Source organism: Penicillium rubens, assembly GCF_028828025.1.
Source record: "Penicillium rubens strain IBT 27055 chromosome Unknown utg000004l_segment0_segment0, whole genome shotgun sequence".
In the NCBI taxonomy this organism is placed as follows: domain Eukaryota; kingdom Fungi; phylum Ascomycota; class Eurotiomycetes; order Eurotiales; family Aspergillaceae; genus Penicillium; species Penicillium rubens.
In genome coordinates, this window is record NW_026890602.1 from 4,221,832 (window position 1) to 4,249,448 (window position 27,617).

The 27,617-nt window shown below is 50.6% G+C and overlaps 11 protein-coding genes across 11 annotated transcripts; 4 read left to right on the forward strand and 7 right to left on the reverse strand.

The window, feature by feature from the left end:
* Positions 1-1,658: 1,658 nt before the first annotated feature.
* Positions 1,659-4,346, reverse strand: N7525_011533 (exocyst subunit SEC10; the record flags this gene model as incomplete). The annotated part of the gene is made up of 1 exon (XM_002560471.2): positions 1,659-4,346. One exon carries the CDS (start codon positions 4,344-4,346, stop codon positions 1,659-1,661), a length of 2,688 nt encoding a protein of 895 aa, XP_002560517.1.
* A 393-nt stretch (positions 4,347-4,739) lies between these two features.
* N7525_011534 (ditrans,polycis-polyprenyl diphosphate synthase) lies at positions 4,740-5,871 on the forward strand (the record flags this gene model as incomplete). Its single annotated transcript, XM_002560470.1, has 2 exons — positions 4,740-5,244; positions 5,303-5,871. 2 exons carry the CDS (start codon positions 4,740-4,742, stop codon positions 5,869-5,871), a joined length of 1,074 nt encoding a protein of 357 aa, XP_002560516.1.
* Positions 5,872-6,453: 582 nt separating this feature from the next.
* N7525_011535 (uncharacterized protein) lies at positions 6,454-7,340 on the reverse strand (the record flags this gene model as incomplete). Its single annotated transcript, XM_002560469.2, has 2 exons — positions 6,454-7,189; positions 7,246-7,340. 2 exons carry the CDS (start codon positions 7,338-7,340, stop codon positions 6,454-6,456), a joined length of 831 nt encoding a protein of 276 aa, XP_002560515.2.
* A 290-nt stretch (positions 7,341-7,630) lies between these two features.
* N7525_011536 (repressor protein) lies at positions 7,631-10,198 on the reverse strand (the record flags this gene model as incomplete). The annotated part of the gene is made up of 2 exons (XM_002560468.1): positions 7,631-7,903; positions 7,967-10,198. The coding sequence occupies 2 exons, from the start codon at positions 10,196-10,198 to the stop codon at positions 7,631-7,633; spliced, it is 2,505 nt and encodes an 834-aa protein (XP_002560514.1).
* A 1,111-nt stretch (positions 10,199-11,309) lies between these two features.
* N7525_011537 (uncharacterized protein) lies at positions 11,310-11,843 on the reverse strand (the record flags this gene model as incomplete). The annotated part of the gene is made up of 1 exon (XM_002560467.1): positions 11,310-11,843. The coding sequence occupies one exon, from the start codon at positions 11,841-11,843 to the stop codon at positions 11,310-11,312; it is 534 nt and encodes a 177-aa protein (XP_002560513.1).
* A 365-nt stretch (positions 11,844-12,208) lies between these two features.
* N7525_011538 (DUF500 and UBA/TS-N domain protein) lies at positions 12,209-13,282 on the forward strand (the record flags this gene model as incomplete). Its single annotated transcript, XM_002560466.2, has 1 exon — positions 12,209-13,282. The coding sequence occupies one exon, from the start codon at positions 12,209-12,211 to the stop codon at positions 13,280-13,282; it is 1,074 nt and encodes a 357-aa protein (XP_002560512.2).
* A 949-nt stretch (positions 13,283-14,231) lies between these two features.
* Positions 14,232-16,819, forward strand: N7525_011539 (putative C6 transcription factor; the record flags this gene model as incomplete). The annotated part of the gene is made up of 2 exons (XM_002560465.1): positions 14,232-14,306; positions 14,378-16,819. The coding sequence occupies 2 exons, from the start codon at positions 14,232-14,234 to the stop codon at positions 16,817-16,819; spliced, it is 2,517 nt and encodes an 838-aa protein (XP_002560511.1).
* A 552-nt stretch (positions 16,820-17,371) lies between these two features.
* On the reverse strand, positions 17,372-19,407 carry N7525_011540 (uncharacterized protein; the record flags this gene model as incomplete). The annotated part of the gene is made up of 5 exons (XM_002560464.1): positions 17,372-17,933; positions 18,000-18,122; positions 18,187-18,436; positions 18,503-19,116; positions 19,190-19,407. The coding sequence occupies 5 exons, from the start codon at positions 19,405-19,407 to the stop codon at positions 17,372-17,374; spliced, it is 1,767 nt and encodes a 588-aa protein (XP_002560510.1).
* Positions 19,408-20,983: 1,576 nt separating this feature from the next.
* Positions 20,984-22,858, reverse strand: N7525_011541 (serine/threonine-protein kinase; the record flags this gene model as incomplete). The annotated part of the gene is made up of 3 exons (XM_002560463.2): positions 20,984-22,198; positions 22,253-22,474; positions 22,526-22,858. The coding sequence occupies 3 exons, from the start codon at positions 22,856-22,858 to the stop codon at positions 20,984-20,986; spliced, it is 1,770 nt and encodes a 589-aa protein (XP_002560509.2).
* Positions 22,859-23,304: 446 nt separating this feature from the next.
* Positions 23,305-23,810, forward strand: N7525_011542 (uncharacterized protein; the record flags this gene model as incomplete). Its single annotated transcript, XM_002560462.2, has 2 exons — positions 23,305-23,498; positions 23,567-23,810. The coding sequence occupies 2 exons, from the start codon at positions 23,305-23,307 to the stop codon at positions 23,808-23,810; spliced, it is 438 nt and encodes a 145-aa protein (XP_002560508.2).
* Positions 23,811-24,307: 497 nt separating this feature from the next.
* On the reverse strand, positions 24,308-25,964 carry N7525_011543 (T6SS phospholipase effector Tle1-like catalytic domain-containing protein; the record flags this gene model as incomplete). The annotated part of the gene is made up of 5 exons (XM_061215520.1): positions 24,308-24,329; positions 24,380-24,456; positions 24,510-25,732; positions 25,781-25,795; positions 25,847-25,964. 5 exons carry the CDS (start codon positions 25,962-25,964, stop codon positions 24,308-24,310), a joined length of 1,455 nt encoding a protein of 484 aa, XP_061068032.1.
* Positions 25,965-27,617: the final 1,653 nt, after the last annotated feature.

Sequence of the window (27,617 nt, forward strand, 5' to 3'; positions counted from 1 at the left end):
TGGTTCCCGCTATCTTTAGCGTATCTAATAGTCAGTACTGGGAAGTAATGGTAGGAATAATAGTAGTGGTACTTACCACATGATGTTTTATGTGCTTACGGAGGGTGGCCCCCCTCCCGTCTTACTAGAAGTAAACCGGTAAGCTTTGAGAATTATAGTCTGTATTGGAATAGACTTACACTGTATGATCACAGTACGGGCAAGTTCTAGCACTTTTTGGGACGTCCTAGTAATGACTGGTTAGTATTAAGCATAACTAGTATATCCGATAACATACTATGACTGCGTGGTCGAACGGGTATTCTAACGGCTTGTTAGCCTGGTCTCTGGTCTAGACTTGAGGATATTGGGAATACTCACAGCTCAACACGTTGGCGGTCTTGGATTATTGCCCCTCGCTTTTCCTTTGCACCGTTTCGGTTATAAGTAGATGAGAGGACATCTCCATGTTGCAACACATTCTTCCACTCAACGCCAACGAGCTGCTATCGGCATGATTCAAGACAAGAACGGGAGTTTTCAATGCCTAGAAACCGGGAACCCTCTCTCATCCACTGTCTAGTAGTCATCCTCCGTAGAGCTGGATTCATTAAACCATCAGCAGGCTCACACCAATGTAGTGATGAGAGGGGGACACAGACGGCAATAAGAGTCCATTATTGTGGCTTATGTATTTGAATAAATAAATATAGTGGTAAGAAGTGACCAATATATAGACATTCTCAGGTAGGGAAGGGAATGTATGCGTGGGTTTTCAGTCGATCAAGATAATGTGATCTCTGCCTTCTGTTTTTCATTTCGGTTATCCTTAATAGAGAAGAAGCGTTAGCGACGATCACTTAGAAGAGGACTGGGGACAGGTCAAGACTATCAAGACCATACTTTTGGCAAAGTTCGAATACGACCCTTGACCACAAAGATCAACTCCGTTGAACTCATACGGCTCTGCTGGGACCCTGTCGCAAATGAACCCATTATGCGAATGACTGTCGGTTGGAACATGTATATCCAACACATTATAATACCACCAACTAGCAGTAGGCTTTCCCTTGCGGGCTGGTTGATATCAGGATGCCATGTCAACACCCGGCTTTTGCGTTACCGGGACAGACAGCCAGCAGGCAGCCAGGCTTGATTCCATTTTACCAGGCTGTCATAAATACAAAACCACGCAGATAGCCAGCGCTGGAGTATGCAGAATCATGCGCAGACACCCGCATCGACAGGATTCTGTATTGGGAAGTGGCATCGGGATATGCCGACAGTATACCAACACTGGTATTTCTCGTGGAAAGGTACAGAAAGAATTATGACAGAGGAGTGACAGCAAGGGAGTTTGAGAAGAGGAAGGGATTTATAGCCCCTGAAAGGGGGATTGCATGTTCCGGATGTTTCATACAGGCCCTTCCAGAAGACGCCGTGCAACACGCGCAGGGCCTGTGTGCCTACATGATATACAGGAATTTCTAGGTGCATGAATCTCTTCGTATTGGTCAAAGGAATCACAGAAGAATAGAGATGCAATATATCACGAGAACCCAATACCAATGCATGTATTATCATTACGCCGGTCTATGTATCCCCCACCCCAGTAGAAGCAACACGATCCCACCAAATCAAAAACCAGGGTATAAACATCCCTGAACAAAGTCTCCCCCTTACAATGCATTAAGGACCTGCTGCATAGCAAAAGTATTGGAGTCCTCGCGACGCGAGACATAAGCCCGCACCTCCTGCACACTCAATTTACCCTCCTGGGTAGGATTGCGTCCCGGGCCCCCAGATCCGCCAGTCGTGCCACTGGCAGCACCACCGCGGATTCTTTCGCGGAGAGCCTCGGGGCCAATCACGAATAGACTACCAACTTCCAGTAGCACGTCCAGCGCGCCACCGGGGCCTTTGGTTTCCTCGTCAATGTCCCAGGATCTGAAGAGGTCTGCATATTGCGTCATGTCTTTGGTTACCATTAGCCCGCCAGGTCCACTGACGGAGAACCGCTTGAAGTGCTCGAGGAGGAGACCGCGGATTCCGAGTGCTATCTCGGTCAGCACTTGGCGCACGTTGGCGCCGCTGGATGGGAGGGAGGTGCGTGCGATGTTGTGGAGACGTGTTAGGAATGAGGTGATTGATGCGCAGGTCTGTCGTGGAATTAGTAGGGCTTTTTTAAGGGTTGAATGTTGGATGGAACGTACGGGAGTGTGTAGCATCTCTAACCATGCGGTGTTATCACTCTCTCTAGGCCGGAAGTCGTTCTTCTTCTGGCCAGATAGCAATCTGCTGACCCAGGCGAATGTGGCGTCAATGGTTTTCTGCTCGATAGTGTTGATTTTGTCCTCGATGCGCGAGGTGGTTTGGCTGGTGCGCTTTTCCATATCCCGGCGAGTGGTGATGCTCGCGGCTGATAGAGGGAGAAGGACCGCATGGATGCACATCACCATCAATGTGGTAATACTAATCGTAGTGCGAGCTGAGAAGAGGTAGGAAAAGTCGGGCTCGGCCTTGCTGGATTCTTGTGACGTAGCCGCTTCCAGAGCGGCGTCTAGACAGACATCCACGTATCCCTCTCCCATCGCGAGGAGAAGCAGGTTGAGCAAGGCGGAGACATCCTTGGGGGTGTCGCTGTTGACACTGAGCTCGAGTCCTCGGCCCACAGCTTCAGCCAGCCACTTGAGCATCCGCTTAGCGTCGCCGAGATTGGGTTGTCCATCTTCTTCTGTGAGCTTGATTTCGGTCAACCGAGTTGTCTCCAGCGTATCGCCTACCTTGGCTACGCCGAGCAGGACTTTTCGCTGGATAGGTGAGACCTCTGGTGAGTCTAACCGGCTGATAAATGCATCGCGTGTAGTCGACAGGAGTTCTGACCCAGCCCGGGATAACGAGGCCATGAAGGTTGTTGCCGCCTTCTTGCGGCGGGCATGGTAAGAGGTGAATTTGAACAAGACCGCATTGAAAAGTTCTTCTAACGTCCGCTTCTCGCGTTCGATGTAAGACGATCCAACGAAATAAGGAACAAAAAGCTCCTCCAGCTGCTGATCTAGCAATATAGCCGTCTGCGAAGAAACAGGTTCCGGATGCTCGGTCAACCCGTGCGACTTCAGATCCTCGATCAAGGCACCGATATAGCCACGTGAGCTTTGAAGACAACGGAGGAACGCTAGTGATGATACACCGGCTGCTTTCTCCAGTACCATTTCCAGGCGCTGCTGGATAGACTGCTGGAAGACCCGCTGTAAGAACTTGCCCAGGACTTGCTCGTAGTAGGGGAAGGCCCGCCGAATAATGGCAGACTCGTCCTGAACCACAACCTTGACTTCATCGATCAACGACTGGAGACTGGATTCAACACCAGGAAGCTCCGCGTCCGGATCAGCCAGTTTTTCCCACGATTCCGGATCGCCTCCGACTTCCTCCGTTACCAGCTGGCTGCGCTCGATAAAGAACTGATGCTGGTTGACGAACAAGGCAATAACACTGGCACCGCCATTGAAGTCTTGCAACACCGTCGCGCAATCCCTCATACCATCGAAGTTAGCCTTGCGGTAGAAATCGTCAAACTGCTTCAGCAAATCCTTCTCTAATGTCTCGGAGAACTTCTCAATAATCTCTCGCGTGTTCCGCCGCGGCGTGCTGCTCTCGCTGAGATCCTCAGACGAGGAGCTATTTCCGTATCCACCATTGGGGCGAACTCTATGTTCTTGCCAGCTCTGCGGATCTAGTCGTTGACTAATACGCAGCAGCTGGCGCGCAATATGTGCGGAGCGCACCTTGGCCTCTCCCGTGCCAGATCGCCGCAGGCTCTCTAATAGCGAGATCTCGCCCCGGTTGCACACACCGTCCCAGCATTGGATGAGAAAATGGGCATCCAGAGCTCGTCGCCGTTGTCGGTCTAGCTCCTCTAAGCGCTTCCCTGTCTCCACTGCCATATTCCCCGTCCCTGCTGGATTCTCGCGGCCGGGGGCATTTAGCGACGTGTCAAGCTGTTGAAAGTTTTCGATGGTGTGGCGGAGCTTCTGGCCGAGAGTGTTGAGGTTCTGGCCGTGTTGCGCTTCTGCCCGTCGGACAGCTGCTGAAAGTTCATTCTCGCGGAGCTCGAGGTCTCCGGAAAGCTCGCTCAGGCGACGTTGAGCGCTTTCAAAGGTGCGGATGAGGGGTTTGGGATCGAAGGGTTGGTTGGCAGCGCCCGCGAGACCGGCCAGCGAGCGACGGCTGGATATCGCAGCATCGGAGAGGGATTCAATGAACTCCTTGACAATGAAGTCCCGACTGGAGAAGTCCTCGAGGGTGAAACTGGGGCCTTGAGGGAAGACGGTGCGGGCGGAGCTTGTATTTATGGATGCATTGTCCATCACGATTAATAGTGGACAGGCATGAGCTGCCTGCAGAGCTGGACAACCGTGTCTCCTCTCCCTTAGACCGTTGGGGAAATAATTGGAAGAGAAGGAATCCGGGGAAAGCTGAGGGCTGAGGGGTGACGGATTTGGTTCGGGGGAGATTTACTGCCACGCACATATTCTATTTCTATATACTAGGCAGAGATATTCAGTTGAAGCTGAACTTGGTATATTAATAGAAATAGAAATGAAAGAATACTTTAAATACTTTGAGATACCTCGAAAATAGCCATAACAACAAGAACCTCTAATCGTTAGTATCCAGTTGTATACAGTCATCTAGCTGTTCAGCTATTCCGTACAAGCAGAACATCCACACACCTCCACTTCCCTCCTTCACCCACCACAATGGTCTCCCAACGAGATCGCGAGATCTTGCGCGACGACTTACGCGCTCGAGGCACAAAACTCAGTGCAGCGGAACGCGAATCCCTCCTCAAGGGCTACCTCCCCGACCCCGCCGAGCTAGGTACGAAGCCAGCACCACAACCGACTGCCAGCGAGCGCCGCAAGGCACAACGCAAAACGCCCATTCGCACATTCCTCAAGTCGCAAACCCACTACCTCGCCTATGCCTTTACGCATATCATCTTCGGCATCGTCGTCCGTCTCCTGCAAGCGTACCATGCCGTCGTCGACCGCATTTTCGCAATCGTCTATCACCACCACCGCACCCCCGAGCTGATCCGGAAAGATGTGAAGAATCTCAAGCGCTTGCCGCAGCATCTGAGTACAATCCTCACACTTAGGAAGGAAGATGACGCTCTTGCGGTATTGATGGATGAGGTTGCTGAATTGGCAGCCTGGAGTTCGTGCTCGGGGATTTCCCAGCTCAGTGTATACGAGAAGTCCGGTATGAATGGTCTCCTCTCTAATATTCAGGCTGTACAGTAATACTAACCTCTATCAAGGCGTCCTGAAATCCTGCATCCCAACTCTGCACCAAATAATCACCACCAAACTCGCCTCCTACTATGGCACCCCCAGCCATCAACCAATCCTCCAAGTCTTCGCCCCTCACCACCCAGTCCACCGCAGCGCACCCATCTCAAATACCACCGACAACACAGCCCAGCATCAAACCCTGACAATCCTTCTTCTCTCTTCAACGGACGGCCGTGAGACCCTCGTCGACCTAACCAAGACCCTGGCGGAGATGAGCCAGAACGGCAAGCTTTCCCCGGAAGATATCACGCCGGATTTGGTCGATGCGGAGATCAGCGAGATCACCACACAGCCGTTGTCTATGGATCCCAGCCTACCGGATACGGTGCTCAAACCAGAGCCGGACCTGTTGCTTGTTTTTGGCCCATTCCTTAAGCTCGATGGGTATCCGCCGTGGCAGCTGAGGTTGACAGAGATGTATTGTACTGGTGGACGCAGTCATGGACTTAGTGGGGATGGGGAGGCGGTTGAGTACCAAGGGTATATGCGTGGTCTTTGGCACTTTGCTGGGGCGCAGATGAGGTTTGGTAGGTAGGGTAGAGGGGTTGAGGGTTGATGATATTGATATTGATATTGGGGATATGGGGATTTTGAATGTTGATGAGCATGGGGTTTTCATTTTGGCTATACCCTTACTCTATTCATGCGTCTTATATTTTTCATTTCTGGCATCGCATTAATGGCATTTAATCAGTAATTGATTATTTCACACGGTAATATCTCGACTGTAGATACTATGGAACAAATATTGACGAGATGCGCATCTACATGGAAACCGAGAGTAGTCTATGTAGTCTATATACGCATAGGATAGGAGTATACAAATAGGCAGATATCATTATGCTATATGCTAGATATAAAAGAACCAAAGATCGTTAATTCGCCATGCTGCATGTACAATATAAATGCCAAAAGAAAAAAAATATCCACCTCAATCCCAGTTCCTCCAGTCCAGTGCAGTTCCAATATCAAACTCCGAGAAAAAAAAAAACCACTCCCCAACGAGAAGCAAGAACAACCCTTGAGGTTGTAAAGAATGTTATACCGTAGTTTCATGTGTCATTCTGTCATATCCATCTTCAACCCCCATAGAGGTGAAATCAACCCCATATAGCCTTCACCCAGTCATATCCTCATGCTGCATATCGTCCAAAGCCCAATCAGACGGTATAGTCGCCGCAGCCCACGAGCCTGCACCACGCACGCAGTCAAGGCAGCGGACAATCTCCGCCCCGGTGTCGGTGACTTCTTCCACAGCACAGCCGGAGCAAATTTTCCTCCTGGCCGCCTCGCTGGCATCGTAGCTGGCGTCGTCGGTTGAGCCCGAGTGCATGTGCATATGTATGCTTGAATCTTTCGACAGACCGAAAGCTCCGCCGCAGGATGCGCTATCGCATTGTCGGAGACAGATGAAGCATGCTCGCTCGTGGCAGAGATCACAATCTGCGTAGGCGTCGAGGACTTGGCGGGTTGTTGGGCGGCGGTGGCATATGTGACAAGGCCGGAGGGCAGAAGGGGAGGCGGATTGCTGGGTTGGGTAGTGCAAGGGGACGAGGGTTTTCGGGGAGACCGGGGGTGGGTATGGGTCTTGGTTTGGGGTGCCGTAGATGTTTGGGGAGAGGTGGGTTGGGGATTGTTGGTGTTGGAGACCATGTGGCTGCTGCAGTTGATGTTGATGCTGGTGCTGATGGGATGGCAGTGTAAGGTAAGGGCCTTGAACATGTCGGCGCTTGCGAGGGAGGCAGCGTGGTCGGAAGGAAATGTCTGTTCCGTCTGGGTGTCGTGATAGAGGCAATGAGCAGCTACCATCGTACTCGGGCCGATCGACTCGGTAGGATGGGACATATGTTGGTCTAGTATCGTATTAGTCTATCTGTCACCCCACTGAGAGAAACATCGTCAGACTTACGGACGTGCTAGAGTCCTAGACTCCTCATGGTCCCACTTGCGTTTCTTCCATGTTGCCGTTATCGAGTCGGGCTGCTCGGGCGAAAACCCTGGCATTGGTGATGGTATGCCGTTTTCAAGCCAATCTGAATATATTATAGATGGCTATGAACAAGAAACTTTAGGGGAAGTCGAGTGAAATGAAGCTGACGAGACCCAAACAAAAGAAAGCCCGGGCGGTGTGCCGATAGGAGAGTGTTATCAGCGCACGTTCCATTGAGATTACACTAGTCCGCGATATGATGATATGAACTGTTTGAGATTGTTTTATATATACATGACTGACAAAAAAAAAAAGAGTCAGGAAGAAAAGATCATAATCATACTCATTCCAACCTTGGAACCCTCTATTCCTTTCCAGTCATCGGAGACCCAACACCATCTAGACGAGCCTGAATAGTCTTCTCGTCAAAACGCCCATTGTCACCTACATAATTGCGTAAGACCTCATAGGTCATAAGCCGCCGAGGTGCTTTGCGGCCTGTCATCAACTCAAACTGAGCAATACCCTGTTCAGTAACATTCTCCAATCCGTCAGACAAGACCCAAGGCCGTCCAGTCTCGCTCCGGACTCGGCGCATTTGCCGTAGCAGTGGTGTATCGAGGGGTTTATAGGCCAACTATATTCGATTAGTACGTGTGACAAGAAATACACAGATGTCGGGGGAGGGGGAAAAGCTCACCTCGAGTATCACACCCCCTGTAGGACTCCCAAGCCACTGCACCGGCATCTCAAAGTTCGCCGGTGGTTCATCTCGGTCTGGATCAGCCGGCACACAAGAGGCAATGAGACTAGGCTGAGCAACGCCCGCAGGCCAGTCTTCCTGAAGTGACTGCAAGACACGAACCACTTCAGTCGAGTCCACCTGCGACGACGCCCAGGAGTTGAAGTGGCGCGCGACTTCCTCGGCACGCGACTGCGTGCGGTTGTAGATGAAGATCTTCCGACATCCAAGTCGAAGCATGGCGTAGATGGCGGCCCGCGCCATGCCGCCGGCGCCAATAACGAGGCCTGTCGTTTTTGCGCTGATTGCGTTGCGCGGCGAGAGATGTCGCCTGATGCACGTCATTATCCCGACCCAGTCAGTATTCTCGCCGTACCACCCCAGCACACGCCCAGCCTGGTTGCGTCGGCTGGCTTGTTCCTGAAGTGGGAACATCGTTCCGTCTTCGTGCCCGCGGAGCGGCATAATTGTGTTGATTGCCCCGATGGCTTCAGCATGTCGGCTTTTCGAGGCGAGCTTTTGATATACCTGTACACGCCATGGCTGCACGACACTGGATCCTCCAAAGTGTGGATCCCGGCCAAGTCGGTCTAAGACTGCAAGAGAGGGCGAATCTGGGATGCTGTAGGTGTGGCCCATGCCGCAGTGTTGGTGTGCGGCATTGTGCATTGCTGGGGATAGACTGTAGGCGACGTTCTCTCCGTAGATGTAGAACTTGAGTGGGTCGAGCACGTAACTTTGGAAGAGCGCGCGGACGGCATCGCGAGAGGTTATTTGTGGGTCGTGTTTATTCTCTGCGGATTGGGTGATCGCTGGATGTGTTACTGCAGTGAGGATCGAGTTGAACACTTGTGAGGTACGGCCCAGGGAACCGATGTTGTAGGCGATGAGCGGTGGGTGATCTCCCGGGAGGGATCGGATTTTATTGGAGAACTCGATCACAGCGGCATTCTCCTCGCGCTTTGTTGCGACTCGGAGGAGGCGCACGAGCTGACAACCAAGCTTTTCAGCTTCATCGTAGACGGCTACGCAACCCGCACTGTCCCATGTAGTGGGGGAAGATGGCTCAAAGACCTGCTGCCCAATGATTTTGGTATTCCCACGACTTCTGATGGTCGCAGCCAGCCCGGATCGGTCTTGAGTCAGATCCACAACAAGATATTCCACACCCAGGCGCAAACCGTGCTCGAGAATATCAAAGTAAAGCCGAGAAGAAGAGGTGGCCGGTTCCGGGGAGCCGGTGCCGATACAGGAGACGTCAACGGAGAGAATCACAGGCGTCCGCGCATTTCGACGCAGGACAGAGACCTGTTTGCTGATGGTGGCTGCCATGTCTGGGCTCCAGCGATCAACGCACAGCTCGATGGCATCTCCACCAGACTCAAGCTCAGTCAGGTTGACATTGTCGACGATCAGATCTGAAGACCGCACGAAGATAGCATGGGTAAAAGAGCGCAGTTCCGGCGGCGTCTCTAAGAGAACGAACGGCGAGTCATAGCTCGAATAATTCACATCGAGTCCAGTAATAAACTGCACAAACCGTGTAAAATCCTCTTTGACCTCTTGCAACTTGAAGGAATAATCCGCAGACCGGCGATCTGGGCTCCCATCGTCCGACGTACGCGTCCGATCTTCAAGATTATAGAATTCGAAATTAGAACAGATCCGATGCATCGGGTCCCCCTCCCGGAACAACCGCACCGCCTGGTCCTCTAAGCCGAGCAATTGCTGAATGCGATCGATATCGCGCAGCAAATGAACCACTGGGTTGGACCGGGCATAGCGACGCAGGTGATCCTGCACAGGCCGCGTCAGACTGGCCAGCCCACACTCCACGACACATCCTGTGCGGTGGTTATCCAGCATCATCTTCAAGACTTCAATGTCGCGGCGCTGGAACTCCTGGCTGCCATACTGCTTGAGGTATTCCTGTCGCGTGATGCCCGTGACCTCCCGGAAGTAGTGGTCTTCGGTAATGAAGCGTCGCTTCAACGCGGTCGCGGCGACAAAGCCTAGGGAGCGCTTGCCGCATCCGCGGATGCCGATCAGAACGAGGGATGCATCGGGAGCAAATGTGCGAGGGGCAGCCTCGGGGCGGAGCATGGGAGAGGAAGATTCCTTGGTGGCACATGCGGGGATGTCGGACTTGGCGTCGGCCGTGGGAGGAATAGTGGGTTTAGGATCGAGCATGGTGAGAGGTGATGGATCAATTGGTCTATGTCGAGTGAACGAGCGCCATGATCAGATGCACTCAAGGCATAGAATCGCAGAGGTGTAATGCGGGGAGATTTTGAGGAGGTTGAGAAGGGATGAGCAGGACTGCTGAGAATGCTGTGAATAATAGATAGGATAATGTAGGCTGTAATTTAAGGATGTCAGTATAACAATCCCACAACCTTCGATACCCCAGATATTCCGAGTTGGTAAATGTTCGGAATGAGGAACTGGGAGGTTGCCGGATTGTCTCCGGCAAAAGGCTTTTCCACCAGATCTATGCAACTCGGCAATGGAGTTGACTGCACACCCTCTCATGGCGATTCTATATCTCTTGATCACTTCCATACCGGAATCTATCTGAAAGGGTCAATGTGAGATTCTATGGACTGTTTTTATGGACATCTACATTGTAGATGTTGGCTTATAGCGCTTTTCACCAACATCGAAGTCTTCAAACTACATGAAATTGCATGAAGTGATCGAATAGTCCCCTCGCCTAGTCTATTCCAGCTCGATAGTTCCCTCTCTCTCGCTGCTCTTCCAAATTGCCAATTACAGACCTACACGTGGGACCCGCTAGGATTGTAGAAGAGAGAATAGCGAAGAGAGGTAGATGGAACTAAGTAAAAGCTGGATTTAGTCATTTTAATAAGGAGCTATAGGATATCTAGTTACTTGTCTATTAGTCTAGTATACAAGTATGACAATATCTTCAAGATTCCATATAGTCCGAAGCCCATCAACGTATCGAGGTTATAAGATCTTATTATAATGTCCACGGCATGCAGTTATAGAACACGATCCATTCACTTCCTCGCTCCTCTCTCTCTCCTCTAGTTCGTCCGCTATTTCTGTAACTTCATCACTTTCTCTCCAGGTCATTTCTATACATCCCCTAGAGAGCGCAAGGCCAATGTTGTCACCTCTCTTGGAACCCAGTTGCACGCGTTTTGTGTGCAACACCTGAACAAGACTTGCGCCTTTACGTGGTGTTCAGAATGAGTAGCCTTTATGGTGAAAGTCCTTGTCTATAGAGCTGCAATACAACCGGTTATTCCACTTCAAATCTAATGCCTTTCGCCAGTCACATAGGCCGGGTAGTGTAATTGATGCTAGTGGGTGTAGATCTGGTATGCAAGCGTTGATCTGCGAATGCGAGCGACTCGTCCATAAACCGATTGAGATCGAATTGCTCTGCAAGACCGTTCTCCTGAAGCTTACGAATCGCAGCTCTCGTCCAAGTGACGCAGTTTTGTTCCGGTAGAGCATCCCTTTGCGGAAGTGGAATCGATTCAAGAAGGTCGCGGATTTGCGCATAGGTAACCTCATGAGGCACCTTTCCAATCATGACCCTTCCAAGTAGGCTGTCCTGGTCTGGATCGTTTACTTTCTCTCGAAAGTGCCAATTGCCCTCTTCGTTAAGATTGACTCGATGCACCGGATCGAGGACAACTCCATTGCTGACGTCAAAAGCATAGCAGTCCGGCCTACTGGGACCTTTAGAAGAAATGAGAATCCCCCAGTGGTAGGCCGCGTAGCCAAATCGCTGTCTGTTTCCTCCGAGAGAGAGAGAATTGCGATGATGCAGCGAAAGAAAGACCTGACGCTTATTTCTCATGATGGAGTATGCTAGAGGCAATTCAGCCGAGAAAGTAGACGAAGTCGACTAAGGCTATGTACTGCGTCTTTGGACTGAGTCTTTGGGAATACTGATTGTTATGTATACCCAGGTTGATTGTGGAATGTACAACACATCGATGAACACGAATACGAAGCGGGTACTATTTATAGCACCTGGACACCGAAGCGGTTGTCAGCCAAATCGAGGGACTGCTCAACAGGCAGCCATTAATAATACGCTAGGTCATACTAACTAGGTATGCACGATCTAGGTCTTATCTTCATAGGGTGGCTTATATCTAGGTAGTTTATGTTTCGAGTGCATCCTCCAAGCCAGAGTACCCCTCGCTGAAGATACAGAAAATGACCCAACCAAACCAAAGCATGTGGAACAAAACAAAAACCTACGGCAAAAAAGGCTTCGACAAAGGCTGGGATGCCCTCGATAAACTCGGTGCCCCCGTCAACCGCCTCAGCAACAAACTCGGCTCCGAGGCCTTCTGGCCTATGACCCTCGACAAGGAAAGCGAGAAAGTCGCCCGCATCCTCCGGAGCTTCTGCAAAGACGGTGTCTATGTCGAGGATTCGCCGCCAGTTGCGCTTCCGCCTGGGAACAGAAAAGAGAACCAGATTGATAGACCTCGCGGGAAGCAGAAGGTGTTGAAGAAGATCCCAAAGGAGGTCATCCGCGACGCGAAGGGGTTGGTTATCTTTACGGCGATGCGAACGGGGCTGTGGGTTAGTGGTGCTTCTGGTAGCGGAGTGCTTATTGCACGCATGCCTGAGACGGGGGAGTGGAGTGCCCCGTCTGGGATCTTGATGCATACTGCGGGCGTTGGGTTCCTTGTTGGTGCGGATATCTACGACTGTGTTATGGTGATCAACACCTACGAAGCACTGGAGGCCTTCTACAACGTGCGTGTGACCCTAGGCAGCGAAGTCACCGTCGCCGCTGGACCGATTGGAATCGGAGGTGTGCTGGAGTCAGAGGTGCATAAGCGTCGGGCTCCGATTTGGACCTACGTCAAGAGCCGGGGATTCTATGCCGGTATGCAAGTCGACGGAAGCATCATTATCGAGCGTAACGACGAGAATGAGCGATTCTATGGCCGAAAGGTGCCTGTCAAGGATATCATGTCGGGGCAAGTTCGGACAAACGCTCCGGGCGCGAGAATGTTGACGCACACGGTGCACTCGGCACAGGGAGACTCACATTTCGATCGAGTGCCCACTGGAGTGCAGGCGCCGACGGGGCCGACTCCTAGTGACTTTGCCCCTGGCGATCTTCCTGAGTACTCCGCCCAACCGCCTATGATGTCTGGGGTCAACGCGGCCCCGCATGGGCCGTATGCAGCCCCAAATAATGCGCCTTATGCGGATACCCACTGGGCACCCAATGGGATGAATTATGGTCCTGGGTCGGGAAAACAGGATTGATTGCTGAGACACGCTTGGAAAGCGTGCGTACGGTTAGATATTTGTTTTCGAGTCCAGTCGGATGAATGACTGATGAATTTGAATATCCGAGTATCCACCCCAAGGGCAGTTTAGCGCCATTGAGCGGGACTTCTCGATGCTTTTTGAGACAGGCCAGAAAGGCCAGAAAGGCCAGTGTCCTTGAATGACCTTGGTGTCTGGATGCGTGATATGGTCGATTCTACACACCAAGCTCAGTCCAGTCGTTTACGTCAAAGTTGCATGTATCCTGGCTATGGGGTATTCTCTGAAATATCCAATAGAGACAGGATGGATTATATGTAGGCTTGACCTAATTCTATACTCCCAGTCTTGTAGGTGGTTCTACAGTTTTACAGCTGTTATATAGAGTCCCAATCGGGTTAAGCGTCGGGTTTCCGGGTATACGTCGGGAATGCCTTGATGCCTTGATGCCTTGCCTGATCAGTCTCTACTCTACCTAGGTACTTACGTAGTTATATAGTTGCTCATGGAATATTAGGGTAAAAGAGAGATATATAATTATAGAATTGCTATAGAAATGATCTCGTTCATATACAAGAACATATGAATATCTAAATATATAAAATATCTACTACGATACACTAAATGTTCCAAGTGGGAGACTTCGTGGGGACGTGGAGATCCCCCCGATAATTCCGAGTGCCTTCACATCCCGAACTTTACGCCCGAGACCCTTCCTCGGCCTGTAACCTCAGCCGTCGAGGCAACATGGTAATGGGTCAGAGTCCGCTCCTCCACTTTTCTATTTCTGGTCTTACTCTTACTGTTCCCGAGTCTCGGCCTGTTTCTTATACCCGACCTTGCATTACTTTCCTAATTCCGCGAGTGCACTCGGAATTTGAGAGAGAACTGCTGGTCCCCTTATTTCCTCTACATGGCGTATTGCCCGCGCTAATAACCCCTCTCCATGGATGAGGGATCGGATAAGGCCCCTCGGCGCAAGAGGGTCTCCCGAGCTTGCGATCGCTGTCGCAGTAAGAAAGTGAGTCGCGCCCGGCCATGTTCATTCCTCGTACATCTCATTCGCCCAATCTAATATCTCGCCGGTCTTAGGATAAATGCGATGGCATTCGTCCCACTTGTTCCGCCTGTCAGGCATCGGGCCAGTCCTGCTCCTACGACCCCCATGCGAAGAAACGCGGTCTCCCCGAGGGCTACGTCCGTGGTTTGGAAAAGCTGTGGGCGCTGTCGATCTGCAACATCGACGGCTTCGAGGATACCATGTTGGCCATGCTAGGAAACACCGCCGAGTCCACCGGTCGTCGCGAGAAGCTGATGTCCGTGTGGTCGGACGATAGTGCCTCCGAGAGTCTACACGAGTCTTGGAAAACGAGTCGGCTCTTCGGCGCGCTGGAGAAAATGCTCTCTAATTCAGATACGCCAGGCCTAGCGACCGGGAAGCGATCGCGTAACCCGCAAGATGATGGGTCCGACGGTCAATGGGGGTTCCGAGTAGCTCGCACTTCCACCCCGCTCGATCCGGGTGCTCCGCGTGTGGTTGAGCCCTTTGCCGCATCGCCGGGTGTTAAGCGGGCTCGATTGTCGAAAGAGTCGGATGGCCGGGGGACCGCTGCCAGTCCACATACCCTGCAGTTGCCACCTCAGACTTCGCAGCTGCTCGATATATACTTTGCAGTCACGCATTCATGGTTTCCCGTGGTGGCCAAGCATAACATTCTTCGCGCTTCCTACCTTTACGCCAACACCCCTCTCTCTATTGCTACGGCCTCACCTGGGTCCGGAGATCATGCCGCCCTGTGGGCAATCTTGAGTTATACCATTACTCAGTCGCGAACGCATTCACGGGCAGGTCCCGCTGGAACGGTCGCCCTGGCAAAGGAATACTATGCCGTCTCGCGGAATCTCATTCCCACGGAGAAAGAGCGCTATGAACCTGGCCATATCCAGGCATTGCTGCTGCTGACCTTGGTGAATATGGGCCTTGAAGATTGGACCGCGGCTTGGTTGTTGAGCGGCCAGGCAGTGCGCATGGCGATTGCCATGGGTCTTGGAAGTGTGTCCGACAGTCGTCGTTCTGATGAACTCAGACAAGGCAAAGCGGTCTTCTTGGGATGCTTTGTAGTCGATTCATTGCTCTCTTTCCGTCTTTCACGGAGTCCAGCCATGCCTCCAAGCGACATTACTGCGGTGGGGCTTTTGGAAGAGGACGGATTAGAGGAGTGGAACTCCTGGGTGGACGTTTTACCACCCACCGGTGCTCCACAGGGCAGCAAGAACCCACCACGCCGAGGACCACTCTTGGCCCTGAGCTGCTTCAACCGCTTGGTTGAGTTGGCGAGTGTTCTCAATAAGATCTCCCGTCATGTGTCTTCGGGATATAATATGGCCACCTTTGCGCAGCAATTGGTCATGGAGCTTAAGCAGTGGGACGACTGCCTACCTCTGGGATGCCGCCTGATTGGACCGGAAAGCATCTATCCAGAACGGCATTCAGCCTTGCTTCCCCATCAGAGTTACCTGGGGTTGACCTATGTGGCTACTCTGCTTTGGCTCTATCTGCAATTGATCTCGGGTGAGCAGGGATTGCACCGTTCCCAGCGCCCAGCCACAGAGGGGGCCAAGAAGCTCCTCTACCGAGGGCTCTCTATGCTCACCCAACACTTGGAGAATTTCTCCATGTGCGGTTTTCCACCGCTTTTCGAGCTAAGCCTTCGCACAATGGCGGAGCAAGCGTTCAGACTTCGGAGTATCGTCGACTCATCGGACACCTTTCCCTTTGCCAGGTGGACAGACGAGTTCCGACAGAAAACCGCAGCTTTCGTTTCCGTATGGCCAGCCTATGGATCTTTAGTTTCCGCCGTGGAAAGGTGGCAGCACTCCAAAGATGTCGTTGGGGGGCTATCCACTTTTCCGGGGGCAGTCGGCCGTCCATTTTCCGGTGCACCCATGGCTGACTCCATGCAATATCCAGGCGGAGCCCGCAGCCTACCCCAAAACGGCGAAGGAGATTACACTTCTTCCATCCTTGGCATCAGTATGCCAGTCGATGGGCAGTCTTTGACCCCAAAAGACACAGTAATGGAAAACACGGATTTAGGTATGATGGACGTATCACCACACCACCCAAGGGAAGGACGGTCTGTCCTACTAGACAAGATCACTCCGCGCAGCAGAGCAGATTCCATGTATGCCGCAGCCAGCGCACAACACCAGCAACCACAACCTCAAACTCCCGACTCGGGAGCTTCAAACCCAATGATACCTGGAAACATCACTTCCGCCGGTGACATTGATGCCATCTTCAAAGACCTCGCATACCTGGATACAACTGAATGGTCCACGAACCGCGAGGCCGGTCTGAAGGATTTTGGCTTCTTGGATGATAGTACATTCCAGGCTTTCTGTCATGACCCGGATCGTTTGGGCGCATCACAGCCACTGGTTCATCCGCCTTCTATAGCAGATATATGGCCGCCGCCTGGGTTCTTCCCGGAGACTTTCCAGGAGGTCCCCGAGGAGTCTATGGGCGGCTGAGAGATCGCGGTATGGTCTCGCCAGCTATCTTTTAAAGACCATGTTACTTTGGTCTACCCATCATTCATGAAAGGTCATCGCCCGTTCGGGATACATATCCCATTGACCTTCTGGGCTGTTGATAGCCTTTCCTGTACTTTCAGGCACAGTCTTTGTCTAATGGGACACGGTGGTCTGCTTGGCCACGTAATAGCCACCCTCACTATCAAGTCCGATTCTTGGTGTCAAATTACCTGTGCGATTCGTCTCGGCGGCTCATACCTCAAATGTCACCCCCTCGATGCAGGGAAGAAGAGTTTCGTTTCGCCTCATGGGAGACTGAACACCTTTCAAACTATGTATATATACCCACACTATAGGAGGATTCGAATTCCAGCGCATCTGTACGAGTATAGTAGCTGAAGCAACACTACAAACGAGAGATTTCAGCGAAAATATCAAAAGACGCACGTTCGTAAAGCAGAAATTTTTTCTATATATAACTCATTGACGTATCGCCATTCTATCTCTATCCAAAAGATCCAAATTTATCCCCCCACAACCCACATTCCTCTACCAAACGTTTCCACTCGTCTGCTCCTTCTGCAACTTCTTAACATTAACGTTCCTCCAGAACCAAGTGCACACAATGCACAGCGGTACGAAACAAACACCAACAATCACCATCTTCCTCTGGATATCAGCATAAGCCCCAACGATAGCTTCCCGCTCCGGGGTACCATCGGCGTACTTCATCTGCGTCACAATATTGGAATAGATAGTGGCCGCAAGATGCTTACTCTCCAGCGGCAGCCGTTCAGTTAGCTCCTTTAGGAACATATTATTCCACATGCCACCAGCAATAGCAGATCCCACGCCGGCTCCAATCGACCCGAACAATCCCCAGATCGCGAGCACAACGGCGATCTCCTGGTGCGTTACGATCGCCATCACAGCGATCTGTCCACACACAGTGAACATGCAGCTGCCGAGACCCACGAGAATTTGGACCATTGTTAGCAGGCCTACGTGGGTGTCTGGCGCACGGAACGGGATCAGAAGAGCTGTTCCGAGAAGGAAGATTGGGATGCCAGCCATGGCGGTCCATCTGAAGTCACCGGTCCATCGGATTACTCTGGTGGGGGAAAGGTTTGTTAGATTTTTGGATACGAGGAAGGAGGGAGGTGCGGGTTGCGCTTACAGGCCAAAGATAGGGCTGAAGATGTAAGAGGTCAGGGAGAAAGCGTTAAGCACGTAGTTGGCTGAGGTGATGTCGAGTCTGTTTACGACTTGCAGGTACGAGCTGAAGTAGCTGTTCCAGGTACTGGATTGCGCATGTAAGCTTTTGCTACCTTTGATGGTCACGGCTGAAAGAGACTAGTACTCACAAGACGGAGATGAACATCACGCCGTACAGCATGCATGAGCCGATCATTGTTGGCTGTTTCAGATACTTCCACGGAAGGAATTGCACCGGTGCGTATCGCTCCCAGACATAGAATGCGGGAATGCATGCTACGCCGAGGACTTCCATCGCGATGATGTATCCGGTCGCCCATCCCTTGGGTCCGTAGGGGGCGATGCTGAACGGGAGGAGGATTAGGGTGAATACGGCAGTGACCAGGATGATTCCGACGACTAGGTAAAACAACTCGTGTTAGTCACATGTCAAATGCATGAAGATGTATATGAGGAAATACGAACCATCGAACTCGATGACATAGTGAGCGATCGACTGCCACCAGTTACGTCCAGAGTAAGTCTTCTCAAGAGCACCGCTCTTCTCCGCCCGACGTTGCATAAACAGCATCACCACAGCGACGGGGATACAAACTCCGACCTGCATAATAGCAAACGCACCGAATGCCCAATGGAAGTCGAGGTTGGCGTAGAAGAGTGCGGCAATTTTCGGGCCTGCGAAGGTACTAGCGATACCGGGTGTACCATTCAGACCCAGCATGATCATTCGGTTCCTGAGGGAGGTCATATCTGCCAGCATGATGTCCACGACATAGGTCAGACCGATGTGGCCCACCCAGTATAAAGTGTGTGCTGCAGTGTACATCTCTATATTTTTGCAAGTGGCTTTCATGATCAGACCGATCGCGACAAGAACAAGCATAATCAGGAATCCCTCTACACGACCCCAGACATCGATGATCTTGGCTAGTGTGAGCTTCGATGAGCCGCCCAGGATGGTTGAGAGGACGCTGACGACCGTCAAGAGGCCGTGCTTGCCGAATGAGGAGGTAATGTAGGGGTTTAGTGAGGTTTCGACTGTGCTCAGGAGTGCGTCAACGAAGGACACGAGATAGAGCCTGCATTGGTGGCATGTCAGTTTTTACTCTGCTACCCTGGAAGGGAGTTGCCAATCGAGATCCACAGACTTACAGAATGAACATCAGAACGAGCGTCTTGGTTGACCATGCCGATGTAATGGCTCGCACTCGCTGCACACCACCTTGGAAGTCACGCGAGTCCCGATCGGACATGCTCGCCTCATCAGATGGTTTGTCCACGCCCTGGTGAACGTCGAATTCCCCCATTTTCTCAGCATCGCGGCTGGTAGTGGCCGGCGTGACCTGATCGGACACGTTTGTCTTTTCCATTATACCTTCGTAGGAGAGAGACAATTGGGAAAGACAGTTGAGTAAAAATGTTAGAAAGGGTCCAGGTGGGAGGCAGTGTTATATAGGGAAAAAGCCCCAACCTGGGAAGATTGCCCAGGGTAAAATTAATCAATCACTCAACTCCTATCAGATCATCTGATAAAAATCCGCATTCAATCTGCAGCCAATCAGCAAAAATCGGATTTTTCAAGGTTCTTTAGCGTCGAAGGTTCCAAGGTTTCTTCATTCGGACCTCGCGTGGTTGGAGTCGTTGAACCTTAAGGAATATCGAATATCGAATATCGGATGGTCTCAACTTCCTCTCTTTTGAGATTTGTGAGGTTTTGTCTGCAATTGCATTTGCAAGGTGTGGGTTTCCAGGTGCTTCTGTTGCATGCCAGGCATTAATCCCATATGAAAAACCCCTCTGGATCGGCGAAAGTAAAGGACCTGGCCTGTTGCCCTCGGAAATTGCGCGAATATCGGAGGTAATCAAAGTTTTGGTCTTGGTCTTGGCCTTGGAGGACGGTGCGCTCGTCGGCAATTCACTGATGTGCGCCTGTCTTCCCTGGATATCATGCCATCTGTCCCATATAAATCAGATTTTGCACGTTCAACAATATCCGGCTTCCTCTCTTTGATGCCAAATGTGCCAATTCATTCGTAGCTCCCGTGATGATGCAGCCAAGACAGACGCACAAGCAGGAGAGAGATCTGCAGTGTGTTTTGGAATTTGGACTTGGCGTGAGTGGATCTTCCAGGCGAGGGCGGTTCGTGCGGTAAATCTTTGAATATGCTCATCGAAGATCGTGAAGTCTCTGTAAGTCTCTGTCATGGCCATTGCTTTTGCTTGGTTTTGCTTGAATCATTGGTGTACCTTGCCTGGTTTTCTGATGTTCCTAGGAAGTTCCTAGGAAGTATAGAAGCCTTGACGGATTCAATATGGTTTTGATATCGGGTCACTTTTCCCGACTACCCTACTTTTTTCATGAATAAGAACCGAATTCTGAGCAACAAACTGATGGAATTGCCGAATTCAAATTCACCATGTCCATGTCCATGTCATCTGAACCTACGGAGTATTTCATTTGGGTTTCAAGACTAACCCTGTACAGAGCAATGATCGTCGCCAAGAGATTGATTAGGAGACCTTAAAGGCGAGGTTATCAAAAGACCGGAAATAGAAATTGTGAACTGTGGTGTATTTGCTTTTTCAATTTAGGTTTTCCTTGAATCCCAGCAGAGTTATTTCTTCGTGTAGGTTACTTACTTGGGCCAGAATGCTGACTATCATCGTGAGAATCTGCGAAGAAGCAGCCTACAACTATGTTGTATGGAAACTATTACGTAGAGGTATCTTGAAGGACCACATATAATTATATCAGTACGTCCCGAAACCGGTGCGACTTACCGACATACATAGTTTTCGAAGCAGACGCTTCTAAACCCAATTCCATAGACACCTCTATGCCCTCCCTTCAAAGCCATCTTCCACTTCATCCCTCCATCATCCATGGCAACCGGCCTTCCTCACACGCCTGCCTCCAAGCCCTGGAGGCTATGTGGGATTATTAGATTATTCTAGACCAAGGGCTCGCGCATGGGCTCTATCCATGCACTCTCTGGCATTGACTGTTTCTTCATGATCATGGCCTAGTGTCTTCTCTCGTCCCTGTAGAGTCCGTCGGAGCATGGTTTCGGCCTCTTTGTACCTTTTCTGGCGATAGAACGAGAGACCAAGCCAGTACGCAGAGCAGAGCGTATGTCTATGATCATAGCCTAATGTCTTCTCTCTTCCCAGAAAAGCCTGTCGAAACATTGGTGCTGCCACTTTATACTGTTCTTGGTGATAGAGCGTGAGGCCAAGCCTGTACGTAGAGTAGAGTGTTTCTTCATGGTTATGGACTAGCACCCTATCTCGCCCATGGAGAGCTCGTCGGAATACAGTTTCTGCCTCTTCATAACATTTCTGAGGATGGAGCGAGAGGCCAAGCGCGTGCGCAGAGTAGAGTGTGTCTTCATGATCGTAACCTAGCGTCTCCTCTCGCCCCTGTAGAACTCGTCGGAATTCGATTTCTGCCTCTTTGTACCTTTTCTGGCGATAGAACGAGTCACCGGCCCGATGCTGGCTTCGGAAGTCTGCAGCACGGAACGCAAGGGTCAAAGTCAAGTTGTTTTCCTGCGGCACAATGGTCTTATCTCGGGCAGCGTTTACCAGTTCCACTGTGGTAGTTGAACTAGATATGTCATGGGAGACATCCCCAGGTGCTTCTGAATAAGTTCTCGTAGTCCATGACGTAGACACATCAGTCATGATCGTAGCTGGAGAGGGAACTCGAGGCTCGCCTTCAATAGCTTTCGTGGACCCAAGAGGTTGGAGCATTGGCGATTGGATCCACGCGTCTGAAATGGCAGATGTAGCCGTCATTCGATCATTAGGTCTAGGACACATGAGTGAAAGCACAAAGTCGACGCCTGGTTGCCTGATGCCAGCATCAGTAAGCATGATGACTGGGAAGTCCTGTTTGGCTTTGTAACCTGCAAGCAATCCTGGAGTCGCAAACGCAGGTTTCTTGGTAAGGATCTCAAATACGATCTCTCCGACAGCCCAGATATCAATGGCATATGCACTCCCTCGCTCAGCAAAACCCCAAATTTCGGGGGCAAAATATCTCGGAGTCCCCTTTATCGTCGTGGACTGACCATGGCTTTCTTCGATTCGTTTGGTGATACCGAAGTCCGCGAGTTTGATCCACCACTTGTCTGGAGGGTGTGATTTAATGAGGATATTCTATAAATTCGCTTTAGTGAATTCTCCTCGTCCGCACTCGGAAAATAAACCCACGTTTGGTTTTAAGTCTCGGTGAGCAAATCCATTTTCATGCATCATACACAGACCGTCGAGAATCTGGTATGCGATTTCCTTCGCCTCAGCCTCTGGCAGTGGTGGTAGCGGTTTTTGATATAGATATGCAAAAAGGTCGCCGGTTTCGAGATATTCCATTGCTATGAAGAGCTGACCGGGTCCTTCGTACCATCCGAATGATTTGACAAAGCATCTCTCATACTACTTTTATCAGCACATCTCCATCTATTCGATCTTCCTGTAGAGACTAACGCGAGAATGCGAGAACTTAGCAATTGCCTCCAATTCACGATTGTATTCGATCGATCCGAATCGCGTATCCATGTCAATCTGCTTGACTGCTCGGACTGTACCATCTTGCGTGCCACCCGGTCGCCCAGCTTTAATGCACTCCTCCAGCCAGACGGTACCAAACCCACCATTTTCGACTCTTCTTTGCCGCCGCCAATGCTCCAGTCTGGTCACAAGACGCTGTCCAGAAGCTGAGTCTGACTCCTGGAACCTGTGGACTGTCTCCACTGTACAGTCCGGAAGAAAATATGTCTCTAGCTTGGAATCTCGAATGAGATCTGGGATTTGCGCCATCTGGACTTTCCTGTCAGCAGTTCACGCGTAGGTATTTTCCCCCGCTATGTCTGACAAGTCGCCTAAACACCCCTCCAAGTCACCTGACATATGATTATAGTAGTCCCCAAGTGACCTGGGGGCCTTACTCTTATTATAGATCATCTACATAGGATACATCCAATGGAGTCTTCCCATTCATATTGAGGCTGCATCGCGTTTTATTTGTCTTGCTCAGCCGTAAGTATTAACGGTGGCGGTCTACAACTTGACCAATCAGTGACTTGACTGGGCTTCATGTATGCTGCAGTGTTTCAGTCAGATTGTTATACTTTAGGCCATCTATGGATGGATGTAGAGAGATATGTGTGATCCTGGAAACATATAAGAAGTACGTTCTCCCGCTGAGAATCTTCCGTCAATATCCACATCTCAGGGTATATTAGACATCTTTCTATCAAGCCAATATGAAGTTCACTGTCTTCTCCCTTCTTCTGTCTGCCAGTGCAGCCCTCGCCACCCCGGTCGTCGAACGAGACAGCTCTATTCAGATCAGTGATTTCTGGGCCAGAGCTAGCGCTGGCTCCTCCGCTACGATGCATTTCGTCGTGACTGATCCAAACTACCCCGACGACACCCCTACTGACTGCAATCTAATATGGTGAGCTGAATTTGTTGAACAGGACCCTTTCACAATGGCAGACGCTAACAAATACGGTTTGGTATCAGGTCATACGGATCCTCGCCCAAGGAAAGTGCCCGGTGCAACAACAGTCAATACTATATCCGCTTCCCCGAAGGTGCCGTGGACTTTAACCGGTTTACACTTGAACTTGAGAGAGTCTCGGGTCCGATTGCTGAGAACGGTCAGGTCTTGCTGAGGTCAGGTACGCAGTGGTCTTGTGTGGACAATCCGGAAAGTGGCGTTCATCTGAGCTGCTCTTATGACGGTGTTCTTAGCATGCCCGTGTGAGGATATGAGATGTCAAGTAGCAGCTAAGTCTGTACTGTTTCAATCGAAGCCTGTCTATACTCTATATTGGTAGATGCATGTGGGATTTGAATAGCTTCATTTTCGGGATTACATAGCCGTGTGTCTCTAGGCAATCTGGTGGATTGTAGTAGTTCCTGTATAGAGGGTGTCAGGTGACTTTACCAGACAGAGGAAGGTCGCTCGTCGCCGACCCCAGTTCCGTCCTGTCCTTCAGCCACTGGGGAAATATAAATAACGTCCCCCCCTCTCTCTCTCTGTGTGTGTGTCTGTATCTGTTCCATTCTTTCTTAATAGGCTTGAATTCGTAGTTGCAGGTGTAAATATCAAACCCAAGTAAAGAATGATAGAAGGCTAAAAGCTGGATTTTTCTGCCGACAAGGCCTTGTTAAAATATAGAACAGTACTACACACAGGCCTTGACTTGCTCTATTTTATAGGAAAATAAGACTATGTGAATTTGGGAACCCATCCATGGATTAGTACGATACGGGGTGACAGCTACAAAGGATCCAATATCATCTCATCACTCACATGACCTACGAACATACCTCTCCCGCACTGGATCACCTTCATGGGAGTGGACAACCCAATTCTCGATGCCAACGGGGTCACCCGTATCCCCCTCCTGCCCCCCAGAAAGCAAATTGTCAGGACGGTAAGACGGGTCTGACTTCATACGCTGGATAGCAGAAACATGAATTCGGGCATTTCAACAGGGATATCGCGAGACCGACCACGCGGCGGCGGCCACCGTACAGCCTTCATCGCTCCATCGGGCTGCACTTCCATTCGTCGCATGGGAAGATACTCCATCAGACGCCACGAGAGGACAGAAACCAGCGGGAGACCGTTACCATACGCAAGGAGATCATGGATATGCCCTTCAGTGCCGGCCAAGTGAAGCGCCCGTGAGTAACCTTGATCCGCCGGTAATCCTAAACCTGAGATGTCCCTCTCCAAGTTCGAAGTGTCTTCCAATCCAGAACCACCATGGTGTTCCTCAACGCACTCGTACTGTTTCATCTTGTCCAAATCCAGCCGCAGGCCCACCCGCCGCGCTTCTTGTACCATCCATACGAGAGGTGTATGCGTTAATGGCCATTCCTCCTTAGCTCCGAGACTCCATCCTCCGCCAATATCTGCGTGTCCGCCGGGGAACCACATTTCTTCGATGTCCTGCATGTCATCATCGTCACCATCTTCCACTTTGATCCCTTGATCTTTGCTTGGTGGGCTGACGTTTGGGATTTCCGGTAGAACGGGAGGTCCAGAATTGTGTTCGTTATCGTTGGTCCAGGCCTTTTTCGCGTGCTTCTTTTCGTGCAAGGAAGTCTTGCGAACCCACTCGTCTTTATGTGACCGCAGCAACACCGGCCGGAACTTGATTCGTCGTTCATCAATGCTAACCGCATGTCGAACTACCTTGCTCGAGGGCATCCCGTCAACATTAACCTCAAAATCCGCAATACTGTTGACTGCATCGAACATGCCCAAGAAGTGCACACGAGCCATAGGCCGCGACAGTGTCTCCCGACTGATTTTCATGGTTACGAAAGCCCTCTTCTTCTCTTCTCGGTTGTTAACCGTTCGGCCAAGCTTCCACGACACAAATGCATCCCAGATAAATGGCACCACTTCTTCATTATCCGGGCCAAGCAGCCCGACATAATCGAGCATTTCATTCAAGAACCGTGCCGTGTATGCGCCACGCGAGAAGCCGAAAATATACACTTTGGCGCCTGCTTGGTAGTGCCGCATGAGGAAGCGGTACCCACCCAGAACATGCCGATCGAAGGAACGACCCAGTGCAAGATTGAGCGCTTTGCTATTGCCCAGTTTGCCCTTCTTTTGGATTGTCGTGCTGGCCAGGGAGCCTGGGGTTATGTCGGTGCCGATTCCCGCTGCTTGGGGTTAGTATCCTTGTAATTATCTGGTGGATACGCTCATACGCTGGTAGTAACATACTATCTTGCGGTTAGAAGACCTATTACAGTGTCAACAGAAGTAGAGCTTACGTTGTTCGTCGGACTTTTCCAACATCCGACAGATTTTCAAGACGTTGGTGTCCGTGCCATCTGTGCGAAAGGTGTTTCCTGTGCCATCGAAGCACAGGACAATCTGTCGGGCTGACATTGTGCGGTCGACTCCCAGAGCCCGGAAGGGGATTCTTGGGTAAGTTTGGGGGAACTTGCGTTTATATGTGCTCGAGGCACTGTTCAGCGTTCGATCTGCCTTATATTTCTCCACTTATCGGCATAGTACGACGGCGATCATGGCGATCTTCATCAATTGAGGAACTATCGAGTCGCGAGAAACGCCAAGTGAGGGTTAGTGGATACTAGTTTGCCGAATCGGGTGGTGTGCAGTTGATCTACACGGTCATTGCTTGTCGAGTTTTGAGCTTCGGTTGGTGGCTACCTGATGTGTGACTAGTCTTAAAGTTATACAATATTGTAGGTACAATATATATGACACTTCGAGAAGCAGTCCCGAGGTCACCCCTTTTATGCAGAATGACGCCAATACATTAAATGGACCAAATTAATCAAGGCTGGGTTCGTCCTAACTCTAAAATTTGTTTTATACTGCCGTTAATATAACCACGCTCACAACATACAACAGTGTCGGTTTGAATTTGGTATTGGATGTCCACATTTCACTTGTCATCTCTGTTTCACCCTTTGTCTTGGTCATTGGCCATGGTGAGAAATACATATACACTCTTAATCTCTTAATAAAACCCACCCAAGCCGAGAGACAAGTGCTAGAGCCTTTGAGATCGAAGAGAAATAGGGCAAGGATATCATGTGACTGTTACTCCGGTTATGATGTGTCACCTGCACATACATCTTGTATGTTGTACTTCATCGGCATTCTCAGACTTCCTTTTGTTCTTCTGCCAACCCTCAAACAAAACTCACCAAGCCTCCTGAACCACCCTGCACGTCAAAATCTCCTAGCCGTTTCAATACATGATGAGGCAACGACATCAACCAAGACCTAGCCGATGTGGTGCTCCTCATCGTGGCCCTTATAGTCTAGACTAGCGTCGTAGTCGTGGCTTTCTTGACCACTGATTGTGAAGACCTGGCGGACCGAGTGGCATCTCATATTTTCACTTCAAGGCTCTTGCTTTATGCTTTTCATATTCGATGGCTAACTTTAACAGTTCCTTCATCCAACCTTGGAACCTCCATTGGTGGATAATCTGCAAACGTCCAGAAACCCTTGCGTCGAGTATGCGCATGGAAACCCCAAAGGAACGGGCGGGATATAAAGTCACGAGAGGTCCCTGGGCACTAAAAGCCATTTCCAAGTGGCTAAAGACGCCGATGTATCTTTCTCCAAGATGATAGTGAAGCCGGTACTAAAGAACGAGGTGCGAAATGGCGAACTCATGGCCCGCTTATTTCCCGTGTCAAGTCCCGGCTAGGAGACCACCTCAGCCGAAGGAACCTAGCTACGAATCATTCAAATGGCGTCCGAAATGGTCTCCAGAAGAATATTCTAGGAAATTGATGGGCTTTACTCTTCTTCTGTTATTTGCGAGCCCCCGTGCGATCGTGAGCACCGGCCGATGGCCGTTTCTTGAGACCTCCACAAGCTTGGCTAGGTCATATTTCCGAACCAATACGGTCGTTGTTTCTTTTGAACGGCCCTGTCTCATCTATCGAGGATGGTAATATAGGCCAGGTACCATGCAGTGAATCGGAGCTTCATCCAAATTACAGACATCTCCAAATCCGCACCTCTATATGAAAAAGCTTTATATTGATTTGGTCTAAT